At 61.4% G+C, this 14,140-nt stretch overlaps 1 protein-coding gene across 1 annotated transcript in view; it reads right to left on the bottom strand.

The window, feature by feature from the left end:
* The window catches only part of LOC111145269 (inositol polyphosphate-5-phosphatase A), a 183,912-nt gene that overhangs the window by 134,157 nt on the left and 35,615 nt on the right, over window positions 1-14,140 (bottom strand). The window contains exon 2 of the mRNA XM_022500081.1: window positions 1,915-1,956. Coding sequence (XP_022355789.1) covers window positions 1,915-1,956 — 42 coding nt within the window. The remainder of the gene's footprint in view (window positions 1-1,914; window positions 1,957-14,140) is intronic.

Below are 14,140 nucleotides of genomic sequence, written 5' to 3'. Positions count from 1 at the left end.
GCCCCTCCAACCGGCACACCACCACGCATGGTCCTTTCTCTCTGCAAAGGCTCCGTGCTCCAGGAAGGCCTCCGGGAAGGACACCCGGGGCTCTGGGAACAGAGCCTGAGGGAAACAGCAGGCCGTGTGCCCCTCTGAGTTCCAGGTTCCGGAAACAGCCTGACATGGCTCATGCGCAGTGAGAAGGCTCAGGAAGGGGGACACCTGTGGCCCGCGGTTTTCCAGGGGTCAGAGTCGCAGAAAGCCCAGCTGTCCAGCCTGGACTCACTCGCAGACCACGGGTGGCCTCAGCACACTCCAGGGACCACGACGTCAGCAGAAGCAGAAAAACTTGCAAACGTGCACTGACCTTCAGCTGGGGGCTGTCGGGCACTCTGCACCCCTCCCAGCGCAGGGCCACTCACTTGCCCCTCCAAGACGTGCACCTAACAGAGATCTCAAACTCCGCGCCTGCCTTTGAGAGACTGACAGGGGCTCAGCTTTGCGGGCAGCTGCTCCAGCCCAACCGACACAGGCCCAGGGAGCCCGGAGAGCAGGACGGGGGGGGGCGCCACAGGCGGAGGGGCCCCCGAGCCCGTCCTGAGCCCGTCCAGAGCCCGAGGCTAGTGCTTGGCCAGGAAGGGCCCTTGCCTTCACTCACTGGGCCAGCTTCCTGCCTGGAGCTGAGCCGCCTGGGCCGGGGAGCCCTGCGCAGGGCAGAAGCCTAGCTGAGGAAGGGCTGAGAGCCCACTGGCCTCTGCCATGAGCCTCCCAACAGCCTTCCACATGCCCATCCCAGAAGACGCTCCCCCCAGAGCGTCCCTCACGTGCTGAGGATCTGCCTTCTGTCCCCGCCAAGAACCAGGCACACACCTGGCAGGCGATGGGTGAGGGAGAGGCCCCACCTCCAGACACCCCGGGAGGACACACCTCACTGGGCACAAGGGATGGAAACGTCTGCCCGAGGCTCTGCCCTCTGGGTGCCTGCTGTCCCCCGCGGAGTGGGACCAGCATCTGCCCCCACCCGCCCTGCACTCTGAGCCTCTAGCAGGTGGGTCCCACGGCCGCCCTGGACCCCCGGCGGGGACGGCAGGCCCTGGAGCAGCCCCCTGGGCTGCTTTCACAGGCCCAGAGCCTGGACATTGCCAGGAGCAGGCAGGACACAGCCCGTGCCCCAGGGAACCCGCTGCTGTGCCGGCCCTTCTGCCCCTCAGACCTCAGCTGGCCGGACCCCGAGGCCGGGAGAAGGGAGGCCCAGGCCTTCCCCAGTGTCTCCTGTTGTGTCCGTTGCCAAAACATACAGGCTCAGCAGAGCTGCAGGGGGGCAGGGGATGGCCCCCCTGCCGCTCCTCCCCCACCGCCCCACCTGTGCTGTCCTCCTCCCGGCTGTCCTCCGGGCAGATCCAGGCACCCCCGTCCCAGCCACACTGGATGCCCGGCCACTGGGCTCCTCTCACCCACAGGTCTGCCCACGTACCCCACCCCCATCTCATAGCGGCCTTGCCGATGCCCCCCCGAGGGTCCCAAACACACACATGTCACGTGCCCAACCCCACCCACCGGTCACCGTGCCCGTCCCCCAGACACAAGACTGCCCTTGGCTGGGCCCACGCTCTGGAGCACAGCCGTCTGACCATGGCCCTCCATGTGGCTTTGCCGCCTTTAATACGCATCCACAGGGCCATCTGGAAAGGCGTCCTCGGGTCTCCAGAAGCTTTCAGTGGCCTCCGCCCTCCAACAATGCAGAGACCCCTGCCCGGGGCCTCGGAATCCTGGCCGGAGGAGGGGGGTCTGGCAGGAGCCTCGGAGGAGGAACGTGACGCCCATCACCGTCAGCCCCGGGACAGCGCAAGCCCACAAGATTTGGACAAAACACGGCTCCCACAGAAACAGAGCCCTCACGGCAGAAAAACCGGGCCTGAGAGTACTTCTTACCTGATAAAACTCCCGAAGCCAGTTCTTCTGCAGGGTTTCTGGCTGTAAATCAAGAAGGAAAAGAGACAGTCAGACCACCGGACAGCCCCAAGGAGCCACGAGCAGAAGCTAACGGTCTTCACCGAGACCTGCCGCAGGCCTCACGGTGCGGCACACCCCACGGGGGGACCTCCCACCCCCAGGAGGGAACCCAGCTCGACAGGGCAGGTGCTCCCAGGCACAAAGCTGTTCCAAGCGACAGGCAGGCCCCACAGCACCCACCCCTTCACCCTGCTCAATCCCCACGGGGGTCACAGGAGGGACACCCCACCACCAGGCCGGGGTCTGCCACGGGACGGCACAGCAGGTACTGGCGCGAGGGGAGCCTCTGTCCTTAAGGGGCAGGGCTCCAGCTGCAACCCTTGGGCCGGCGTCCAGGACGAGGCAGACAGCAGAGGGCCCCGGGGGGTGGGCTCCAAGCCCCGGGTGCTCTGGGGAAAGGGCTGCCCAGAACGCCCTGTCTCTTCTGGCGGGCATGCCCGCTGCGGGTCGCGGACCAGCGGCCACCAGCCGAGAGGGCACGTGCCCACCCCACCCCAACCTCGGACAAGGCACTGAGACGAAGCGTGGGGCGAGACCAGGCAGGAGGGCGTCTGACGGTCTGCGGCACGACTGCTCTCTGAGAGCCGGCGCACATGACCCAGGTACGCCGAAGCCCGGATCGTGACCGTGACACTCTCATACCACATGCTCTCACCACAGTTCAAAACACAGAGCCAGCCCCAGCCCAGAGGTCTCTGCCCAGAGCCCAGATGCTCCCCACAACCCGGAGCGCAGCTCCCGCGGCTGAAGTGCAGGAAGACGGAGCTGCAGACCGAGTCGCGAGGGGACGGGGCCCGGCCGCGGAATGAGCGCCTGCGGGCCACAGGAGGGGACTGCGGAGGCTCGCCCGTCAGAGGTGGCCCAGGGTCCAGGCGGGCGTGGGGCCTGCTGGCTCGGCACACCCCCAGACTCCGCCGCCTTCCCTGCAGAGGGGCAAGGAGGAAGCTGCCCCCAAAAGACAAAACCTGGGCAGGTTCAGGCAGAATGAGCAACGAGCACATGGAGAGGGGTTTTACACCGCCCGCCGTCAGGGACGCACAGATGCATCCACGGAGGCCATGGCACACCCCCCGGGGCTGTTGAAATCAAGAGGGACGGTGGTGGTGTGGGGCGGATGTGGAGGAACGGGAGTCTACAGACGCTGCGGGGTCCGGCGGTCCCTCAAGTGCAGAACAGAGTCACAGGGACACAGGCACCAGCACGCTCGCCGGCACAGGCCGTGGTCGCCAGAAGGTGGGAATGGCCCAAATACCCACGACAGACGAACGGATGAAGCGAGCGTCGTCCACCCACACAAAGGACAGTGACAGGACCCTAAGAAGGAACAAAGCCCTGACTCCGGCTGCAACGTGGGTGAGGCACTGTGAAAGCGGCCAGACACAGGACCGTGGGTCCATGCTACGGACGGTCCACGCAGACAGAAAGCAGACTTCTGCAGGCCACCGGCGCTCCTTGGGAGGGACAGAAATGCTCTAAGAAGGACCACGGTGGTGGCCACACAGCTCCCCCACGGCAACGCTGGGCCACAGCCTGGAAAGGAGCAGCGCTGGCCCACGGCCGCCAGAGGAAGAGGACTCCCAGGGCCCGGGACACACACCCAGGAGCCGGCAGCCCCTGCCCAAGCCCAGTCCAGTCCTGGTGAGGACATGCCAGGGTGACAGTCACCTTTCACGGCCTTGAGACGAAGAAGAAGACCCAGCTGCGTGACTCGCGGACCAGGACCCAGCTCCCGCGGAAGGGCCCGCCGCGGCTCCAGACAGCGTACCTGGGACTGAGGACAAATGCCAACACGTCTTTTCTCTTCCTCCCTTCTCACAGGCTTACAGTCGCCGCACCTGACTTTCATATTTTTAACTTAGTTTTAAAAGCTCAAGCCAGAGATCAACAACGGAAGCGCTGCGTGGACCGTGGCAACACTCTCACCTCCGGTCACAGTGTGCACTGGACAGACAGGATGACGAACACGGAAAACTGCTTGTGGGCTGTACGACAGCTGCGGAGAAGCCAGAAAGAGAGCCACAGTTCACACGTGCCCCACGGCACGCACGCCCTCACACACGCACGCACACACGCACTCGTGCACACAGGCACACACACCTGTTCGGAAGCCCCGAGGCCCAGGGCTGGACAGTGCAGAGTTCAGAACGTTTCCACCGACACGAGGATCAGCACTGTCGAACACGCCCCTCTGTGAGGACAGAAACGTGCTAGATCTGCAGAGTGGCCCGTGTGTCTGAAGAGCTGTTTCCAAAGCGACTCAATTTTAAACCGTGACGTACCGTCGGTGACAACCCTGGCAGCAGCTCTGGGGAAGAAGAAGGGAAGCTTCGAGGTCCCTGTCCCGAAGCAGAGATGGCACTGACCACAAACACGGCGAAGGCCGCACCACAGAAGGGGAGCCACGTCACACCAATGCCACATATGGGCGTCAGTGCGAACACGGCACGTGAAAGGCCGACACACCACAGCCGGGCGGGCTGTTCCACGAATGCACAGACGGTTCGACGCCAGGGCAGCCGCTGATGCAGCTGGCCGTCCTGGTTATGGTTACAGGTCACTGAGAAGGTCAGGACTCCGGTCACAGCTCGAACGGCGACGGCATGCGAGTCGCACTCCCGCCCTCACACGGACTTCTCTCGACCTGCCAGGGAGCGGGAGCGGCTGGCAAACCACCACCCCGAAGTCCAGAGACACAGAACATGAGCGTAGCAGCCCAGACCCGCTCTCCTGGAGAAGACGCTGAGCCAACACCCCGTGGGAAGACACCACCGCTCACTTGATGAGCTGCGGGAGCTGAGTGCGGTAAAGGGGGTGAGAGGCTCCCTGGGACCACGGTTTCCAGGACGGCCCCACGTGTTGGTAGGCTTTACCTCCAGGCATCTTAGCCGGTACTCACTGTCTAGATCAGAGAAGGATCCCTGGAGAAAGACCCTCTCTTGGCTCTGGCAGGGGGACAGGAGGAGGAGCCACGGGGAAACACGCCCTGGGAGCTCTGCACACCAGAAGCCTGCCTTATGGGGTTAGAGGCTTCACCAGCACCTTAGCCCGCCCCTGGAAAGGGTGCTTCCTCCCAAGCTGCCTGCCTGGCACATGGAAGGGATGGACGAGGAGGAGGCACATGTAGGGGAGCCACATGTGGGGGGCACAGAACAGGGACACAGGCGCACCAACCGTCCAAGACTTAGTCACAGACTGTAGAGCACTCCCTTCCCCCGTACCACACCCCCATACCAACAGGGCACTGGTGCAGTGGGGCATGACACAGACCACCCCGAGAAGTCTTAGGGAACACGTCCAAAGACGGACTTGAGGACCCCAACACTGCAGCCGTAGCACACACCGAACACGGCCCAGAGCCGCGCCACATTAACGGAAGGCCTCCCGCGGCCTCAGCAGCTCTGACCTGATTCTTCGGGTCCAGCTTTCGGCAGGAAATTACAAGGCAGACTAAAAGGCAAGGGGCAAGTAACAGTGTAAAGACAAAATGCATTGGGTATGACCCAGATTTGGGACCGTCAGAAGGCGGATTCAGAGCAGACCACAGGCTCCGATGGAAATTGTGGGGAGCACAAAAGGACAGGTGAGTCACACAAGCAGAGCGACAGAATCTCTAAGAGTCCAAAGCAACTACTAACATCAAAACCACGGTAGCAAGAATGCCACTGACGGGCTCATTAGCACCCTGGACATGGCCCAGGGGACAACCAGCGAGCTTGAAGACACGTCAACAGAAACTTCCAAGACGAAAACATAAAGCCAAAAACACTGAAAAAGCTACAGAACATCCAAGAACCTAGAAACAATCTCACGTAATGCAGGCTTCAGAAGAAGACAGAAAAGACTGGAAAACACTGCTGAGGTACTAAAGGCTAAGAAGTTTTCAAAATTAATGGCAAACGCAAACCACAGATACAGGGAAGCTGGGAGAACACTCAGTGGCTTAGATTCCAGCAAAGCTCCTTGCAAGCACACAACATTCAACTTGAGGAACGACAACGACACGGCGCGTCCGGGAAGAAGGAAAAACAGAGGCACACCGAGTCCACCAGGAACAGGGACAGGTGTTCCAGCACCTTCCGCAGGCCACGCAAAGAAGGAGAGAGTCACAGGGGATGGGGAGGAAGCCCGCCAGCCCAGGATTCTGCATCCAGCAGAACAATCTCCCCAAAAGTAAGGAAAAATAAAGACATTCTCAGATAAACAAAACTGAGGAAATCCGTCACCAGTAGACCTGCCCTAAAAGTAATGTTTTAAAAAGTTCTTCGGAGAGAAGGAAAATTTTACAGGTCAAAATTGTAGACGTGCATGAAGAAAAATGGAGAAGAAATAAATGAAAGTTCTCTAATAAAAGTCTGCAACCAGGAACGACCAAGTTTCAACGAACCGGGAAGTGGCTGTCAGGTCCCGCGGCGCCCGCACCCGCCCCACCCGGGGGCACAGAGAACCCCCCCCAGGGTGCGGGCGCCGTGAAAGTGATAAGATGTCACTCCCTTGATCAGGTCACGTCTGTGGCAAAGGTGGAAGGATTCTGCAGATGTAATTAAACCCCGAGAATAGCTGATCTTAAGTTAGTCAAATGGGGTGTTGTCCTGGGTTGGTCTGACCTTATCAGACATGAGCGGGCGCCCTACAGGAGACTCTAAAGGTTGCAGATGAGCAGGGGACCGGCTCTCGCCTGTGGAAATGGCCTGCCCTCGGTCCCACCTCAGCAAGGAAATGACATGTGCCAAACCGAGGGGCGCTCAGGGGCCCCTGGCCCTCCTGAGATCGCAGCCGGGAGGGCCCGGACGTCCCCCCACAGAGATGAGGGAGACACAGTGCTTGTGCCGAACCACAGCTTGCGGGACTCGGTCACACGCGCAGAAAACGAGCACATGTCCTTGGCCTTGTGTGCAGGTGCAGGACGGGCGCAAGGGAAGAAAATGTCACGAAAGAAATGATCACGGTGAAACGTTTCGCCCCTCGGATTTCCCTGTGGCGTAAGGTCTACGGGGAGGTCCAGCTCAAAACCGTGCCCTCGCAGTGAACGCGCCGTCTGACAGTTGTGGAAGGTCTGGGACGATGGCCCCGCACTGCACACCTGTTGGTGGGTCCCCCAAGCTTGGCACAGCCCCTCCAAAGTTCACACGGGCAAACCAGGACTCAGAGTCCACACTGCATGGCTAAGGAGGACAACACACTCAGCCACAGTGGGGACCCCGCGCAGGACGGAAGGACAGACGTCACACCGAGCGAGAACGTGCGTGCGGTCAGCCCCACGAAGAATGGATCTTCCTAACACCAGACCAGTCCTAAAAGATCTGACAGAAAACAGCGGGAGAAAAGAGCTCCACGTTCACTGACATGCGTGAGAACATGTTCACCTTTCCAGACCGGAGCCGGCCAGCCGGGTGTCCTGGGTGGGGCAGGGAGCGCCCGGTGTCTTTGCTGGGCACAGCTGGCCGCACCCAACAAGACAGGCAGGCAGAGCTCCCAGCACCCTACAGGCAGGTGGTCTTGGCACGCCGCCGGGGCCCGTGGAGGCAACTGGGCGCCGTGACTGCAGACAGACGCAGGCGCCTTCGTTCCCAGGGAGACACCCCTCCGGTGACCGCGGCAAGCGCTCGGGTGGGAAATCGACCTGCTTGTGACACCTTTACGGCCGTCAGGATGCCCCAGTGACCTGCTAAGGACCCCTCCCTGCCGCTGGCCCTGCCCGGTGGGGGGACGGGCAGCGCAGGGCCCCGGCAGGACGCGAGCAGGGACCACAGTGCAGCCTCGGGGTGCGGCCCCGGGCCCCCAGCAGCCGTCCGACCTCTCAGCGAGCACGCCGCTGCTCACCTCTCCGCACCCAGCCGGGGGCGTCCCCACAGACCCTGCAGGGGCTCCCGAGGGTGTCAGCGTCACAGACCCCACAGCACCGGGTCTGGGGGCGCATCCCGCCCACCCTGGCCAGCCGTCCCAGCGTCCCTTGGAGCAAGGCCTCTGCTCTGGCTGAAACCAGGCCCTGCCGCCCGCACACACAGGCTCTCCACTGCCAGCCCCAGCTGCACCCCTGGCCCAAGGGCACCCGCTGCTGCCCCCTGGGTCCCCAATCATCCTCCGACCTGCTACAAAGAAAAACTCAGCTCTCGGTGCCGCAGGGAGGCCCGGAATCCAAACCCCAGCTCCCCGCAGGGCGGGGGAGGCCCGGCTCTTCCAGCCCAGGGCGCTGGCAGCGGCAGAGGTGACAGCGCCGTCTTCCGACAGGACAGAGACGGAACCAGCTCTGGGAGTCCCCTCCTCACAGCACACCTTCCCGGGACAACCACCTCAGGTCAGGAACCCGCACGGACGCCTGCCGGACACGCCGGGAGTTTCCAAACTGCAAACACCTTTCTCAATTCAGAGAACCTCAATTCAGTGAACACTGCGCTCCCCAGAATCCACACAATAAGGCAAAAGCGTGTGTGTTCAAATCCATGAAGTACGGCAAACGCGCACCTGACTGCTGAGTGCGTGACCCACGGAGCGCCGGGAGAGCGCTGTGGTGGCGCGTGACGTCAGTCTCAGCCCTAGGGAGAGGCTGCAGGCACCACGACGTGGCCGGACGCGCGACAGTCACTCTGCACCCCAACCCCCGCCCCACGCCACACCACAGGTACACCTGCCTGCCCCGGGAGTGCCACCCCCGCCAGTCCTGGCCGTCCTCTCACGGCAGAGACCAGCTTGTGAAGAAAGGACACAGGGACCCCTCCCCCATCGCTCTCACTACCCCTGCGTCTCTCACTGTCTGTCTCTGCCCGTCTTGCTCTCGTCTTCCCCACTTGACCCCCGCAGGCAGCAAACGCCGCGAGGGCTCACGATCGCCGACAGCACAGGTGTAGACTTAGAACCTGCAGGGACGTCTGGAAGGAGGTCGCCCTTGGAAGGAAGCCAAGGCCTGGGCTGTGAGGGAGAGAACATGCTGGAAGCAGGAGCAGCCGTCACAGAAGGGAGACGCCCACCCACTGCGAGGCCAGAGGGTGGGGAGCAGCCCCTCTCAGGGCTCACCTCGGGGGGAGGCAGGGTCATCGGGCCAGACCTTCCAGCGGAAGGTGCGGCGGGGCAGCAGGACCCTGGGAAGCCCCATTCTGAGCCCCGCGCCCACCTCCTGAGCCCCGTCCAGGCGGCTGGTGTCCACGCTGCCGGCTGACTCATGTGGCTGGGGCACGGCTACCGTGAGGAAGAGGGTTGCTTGGCTCTAAAAGGACTGGGCTCGGGTCAGGCGTGACCCATGCTGGTCGTGCAGACGGCCTCCCTGACCAGCTAGTGCGACCCTGCCCAGAAACTCATTTTTCTCAAATACTGCCTTAAAACTTTCAAATACGAGTCATTTAAAATAAACAAGGGCCAGGGGCTCCCTAACCCTGTATGCACAGCGGGCCAAGCCTCCTGGGGACGCACCCATGGGGTGGGCTCTGGTCCATGCTGCCCGATTCCCCAGGAAATCCTGCCCCATGCCACACGCTTATCCCTGAAGAAAACTGTTTCCTTTCACAAGAAAGGAAATCTTGTCTGTGCATTCACAAACACTCTGAGGCTAAAAATAGTTTGGTAAAAGGAAGCAATGGTGGGCCTTCCCCCGGAGCGAGGAGCGCACAGGGCGCGGGGCGGGGCGCTCGGGGACGCCCTGGAGAGCAGCAAGAAGGAGGGCCGCCTGTGGCCTGCAGGCCCGGCCCGTGCCTCCTCTGGGGACGGGATGGAGACAGCAAGAGGTCTTCCCGCGGAGCACAACTCGGAGACACTCCCTTTCCAGTGAGACGACAGCCAGCTCGGGGCTCTATGAGTCACGCTCGTATTTGTGACACACACACGTGTCCCCTCGAACTCACCCACTCAGAGCAAGAGGTCCATTAATTTGACCACAAAATAAGCGTTTCCCCTCAAGGGTGGCCTGGAACATAATATATTCAAAATGACAACTTTCGTTCACCCAGGGTCAGCTTCTAAGAAACAAAGCAGGTTTAATCTGGAATGACGGTCTGCACAAACCGAAAGGCCCGCCTTGTGGGCGCCGGCCACACCGGCCACATCAGGGCCATGTCTCGGCAGAGACCTGCCCAGCTAGGCCTGCCCACTGGATGCAGAAGGAGAGGGTCGGTGGGAGACCGTGGGGCACCACCGCACGTCAGCACGGGGACGTGCCTGGTCCTGGCCCAGCCCGCCCGCCCGCGGACAATGGCTCCCTCACCCGCTGCATCCGCCTCCGGCGGGACGCTGGTCAGGATGCCCCCCGTGCAGCAGGTGGGTGCCGAGGAGGCCTGGGGCCCTCACCCCGTAGTCCGCATCCCTCCCCGGGCCCCGGCCCTACCGCCCCCGTGGCGACCGGGACCTTGGCGGGCAGAGGACTCGGACACCGACATCCTGCCGTCCTCTGCTGTCCCCTCCTCCACAGCCACCAGCAGCCCACGTGCCGCTGCATTCACACGGCCTCTCTGCGTTCTTTTCCAGCCGGTTAACAAAGACCGAGAAGGGAAGACGGTTAAGGTGCCCACGACCCCATGATGTCACACCTCGAGGCCGAAGCCAGACCTGCGTGAGACCACAGCGCGGGCAGGGCTGGAGAGCGGTAACGCAGGAGCACCCCACATTCACACTGGGGTGAGACCTGAGCCTCCAACTCCAAACTGTGCGCCTGTGTCTGGAAACACGAAGAACACGCGAAGGCGGAAGGAGCCAGTGGGCTGCCCGGGTCGGGGGGGCAGCACTGCTGGGGAGGGCCCGGCGGCCTCGGGCCCGTCCACAAGGACGCTGCTTTCCAGCCGTGAACCAGGCTCACCACAGACACTGTGGGAAATCGGCACCTAAAGCAGAAGATAGTGATGGCCTCCGATGCCATCGCCAGGGTCCCCGCACCCCGTTGCTAACCCCAACCGCTGGGCCGTCACCGTCACCTGCCCCTGCACCAGGTGGACCAGGCGGCCTGCAGGGCGTCCGCGACAAGCTACAGGGTCAGGGGCGCCACAGCCCCATGTCCCCCGCGAGCAGGTGAGCCCCGCAGCTTGGCAGGGGACCCAGAGCCCCGGGCACCTCCTTGCAACAGAGCAGACGAGTGCCCCCACTTCCCTCCACAACGGCACTTACTTCTGCTGCAGAAGAAACCCAAAGGCAGGGACTAGGAGTCAGAAATGCTGCTTCTCCCCAGGTGGGTCACCCTCTAAAGGTCCAGAATGGGGAACACAGGCCCAGCCACTGAGCTTACTTTCCTTTGCCCAGATCCCAAACACCACAGTCAAGTCCAACTTGCTGTGTGATGGGTTTTCCACACTCCCACGTGCCATCACTCCTCCCACACAGAAGCCTGGGTTTCAAGGACATGGGGCTCGTCCCCTGCTGTGATCCCCATGGAAGGACTCGAGGTTGAGAGGAGGTGATCACGGGGCTGCCTCCCCCGCCGCAGTGTGGGGCCTCTGCTCCCGCAGCCGGGGAGAGATGTCCTCCGAGACAGCCACACTCTGTGCAGGTCCCGGTGGGTCAACATCAGCTGTGGGGGGGACGAGAATTCCCAGGAGGCAAAAAATGACATAAATGCAGAGTTTGGGGGAGAAAAGCAGTGTGGTGTCTGGAGAACATGAACACAGCCCGAGGTCCATGAGAAAGTGACAGAGACGCATCCCCACACAGGTCAGAGCCAGGTGCCACGTCAGTGCCCCCACCAACCTCACGGAGGGTCATGGGCTAAGCCTCGAGCAGAAGCACAAGCAGCATGAGCTGAAGAAAATCCACAGAAGCAGAAGCTCTTTGACAGATGGACGTAACTGAGAAGCCCCCAGGCAGAATGATCCGGAGAAAAAAGGGCACAAGTGACCATTATCAGGAACCGAGGACCGTTATCAATACAGACGTTCGAAGAACAGCGAGCGCAGACGAGCTCACGCCAACAGACCCGGTGACGGCAGGTGCACAAATCCCTGAGAAGGTCGAGGGACACACGCTCAAACGGAAATGTCCCCCTTAGAGAAGGTGGCTTAGTACCCTAACCTTCCTGCTGATGCTGACGGGCTCCCTGCTGAACATCGGCCACGTCAGGAATGCCACCAACCCCACACGGCTTGTTCCGGCGTGCTGCCTGAAGCCGGCTCCGTGCGAAAACCGAACTCCAGCCAAGACGGAACATTCCAGACCCACGCGTGTGTGCAAACCATGAGCAGAAGCACAAACGAGAAACAGCCTTGTGGGGCCAAGGGAATCCTGGTTCTATATGACGCTGGAGAAATCAATATGTTCCCAGATTTGCAGACTAGTGAGAAGGCAATGTGGTCATTTCCACAGACGCAGAACGTGCATTTGACAGCGTTCAACCTCCCTGGACACGTGAAGAAAAACGACCAAATCTGTGGCAAAGTAAGAAAGAGAAGGAAACTTCCTCCGCCGGAGAGAAGAGATCTACACAAAGCAGATGGACTCCAGCCAGCGGCTCTGGCCCAGCTGCGTCCCTGCGAGGGGAGCACACGCTGCCCACCAGGCCGTGCAGCACCAAAGGCCCTGGCCGGGACACGCAGGCAGAGGGCCGAGACCCAGAGCACAGGCGGCACCGCGTGGCTGGCGGTGTCTGCTGCCCAACTGAGGACACATGGACCCCGGGGACCCTGCCGGCCGTGTCACAGGCTACGAGATCAATACAGGAATCTCACTTGCACGTCCGTGCAACAGCAGACACGTAGAAAGAGAAATGTTTAAAAATAGTATTTACGACGGCACAAATAACACAAACTACGTAGGACTGTCCTTAACAGAAGACACGCAGACCTCCAGGCTGACCCCACAGAACGGCTCAGAGAGGTGAAGGCCAGGTAAACGTGGGGACCCGTGGCCTTCGTAAGTGGGAGACCCAGCACCGCCAGGACATCCGCTCCCCGCACTCACACGTGGATCCATGTAGCCCCGGCCCCAAGCGCAGGAAGCTTTCTGCAGGACGGACCAACGGACTTGGAAGCCCGTGCGGACACATAGCCAGCCGAGGATACAAGGCAGGTGAAGACTGAGGCAGAGGCCAGGCCTCCCTAAAAGCCATCACGGTCAGGGAGGTGGTCCTGGAGTTACAGTCAATGAACAGATCCATGCAACAGAACCGAGTCTGGAAAGAGACGCCACCTGCACAAGGACTGACTTCAGCAGGTGCCACTGTGGCCCGCGGGTGGTGGGCTGGCAGGTGCCCATGGGGAAAAACACGCCCACCACTACCTTGTGTCATACACAAAACTGAACCTGAGATGAACAAAAAGCGTAACGATAACAGAACCACAAAGCTAAAGGAAGCAAAGGGGGAATGTCGTCACAGCTCAGCAGTAGGCACGTTTCTGGGCATGGAAAGCAGCAATCATTTAAAAAATGACAATTAAGGACTGCTGGTCAGGGAAACCAGCACTAAGAAAATGTGCAGGGAGGCCACAGTCTGGGAGAAAGCATCTGTAAAACAGACGGCTGTCAAAGGACTGCCCAGGACACACAGACAGTCTGCTAACTCAAGCAGTTCCATAAAAAGTGGGCAGAAGACAGGAACAGACAAGTTATGCAAATGGCCAACAAGTGCTGGAAAGCAGCTCCGTATCCCCAGTCGTCAAGCAGACGCTCGTCAAAACCGCCGTGAGACGCCCCGGCGCGCCCACCAGCGCAGCTAAAATCTCCGCCAGCGGCGAGGGGCCACTAGGGCTCCGGACACTGGTGGCGGCTCACAGGACAGCGTCAGTCGCTTCGGAAAACTTTCCACCCCTGACACACCAATTCCACCCGCGGTGGAATTAACAAGAGAAACGGAAACCGGTCGGCACACAGATGTGCACGGGAACGTTCACGAGCCTTTGCTCAGAACAACCAAAACGTAGAAAGACCCAGTGTGTGCGCGTCGGCGGGAGAAAAGCTAGACGACCCGCAGTGCCACCAGGAACGCGTACGAGCACCGGCCCCAGCGTGAAGAAGGAACAAACGTTGGCAATGGCGGCAGGACCCACCTCCAAACCTGCGGGACAGACGGACAGGACACAGCAGAGCCCATATGGGACCCGCGGGCGGGACGCCCCTGGAAGGCTAACCTGGGCTGGAGGGAAACGGGGCCCTGATTCCCCTGGCGGGGACGTGTGCGGGGAACCTTCCGGGACGGGGACGTGTGCAGGGAACCTTCCGGGACGACAGTCGCCCTCTGCCC

The sequence above is a fragment of the Enhydra lutris genome, unplaced genomic scaffold (genome assembly GCF_002288905.1).
Source record: "Enhydra lutris kenyoni isolate GAN:26980312 unplaced genomic scaffold, ASM228890v2 scaffoldscaffold12, whole genome shotgun sequence".
Taxonomy (NCBI): Eukaryota; Metazoa; Chordata; class Mammalia; order Carnivora; family Mustelidae; genus Enhydra; species Enhydra lutris.
Note: the sequence above shows the minus strand (reverse complement) of the source record. Positions and strands in the feature narration are given on the sequence as shown.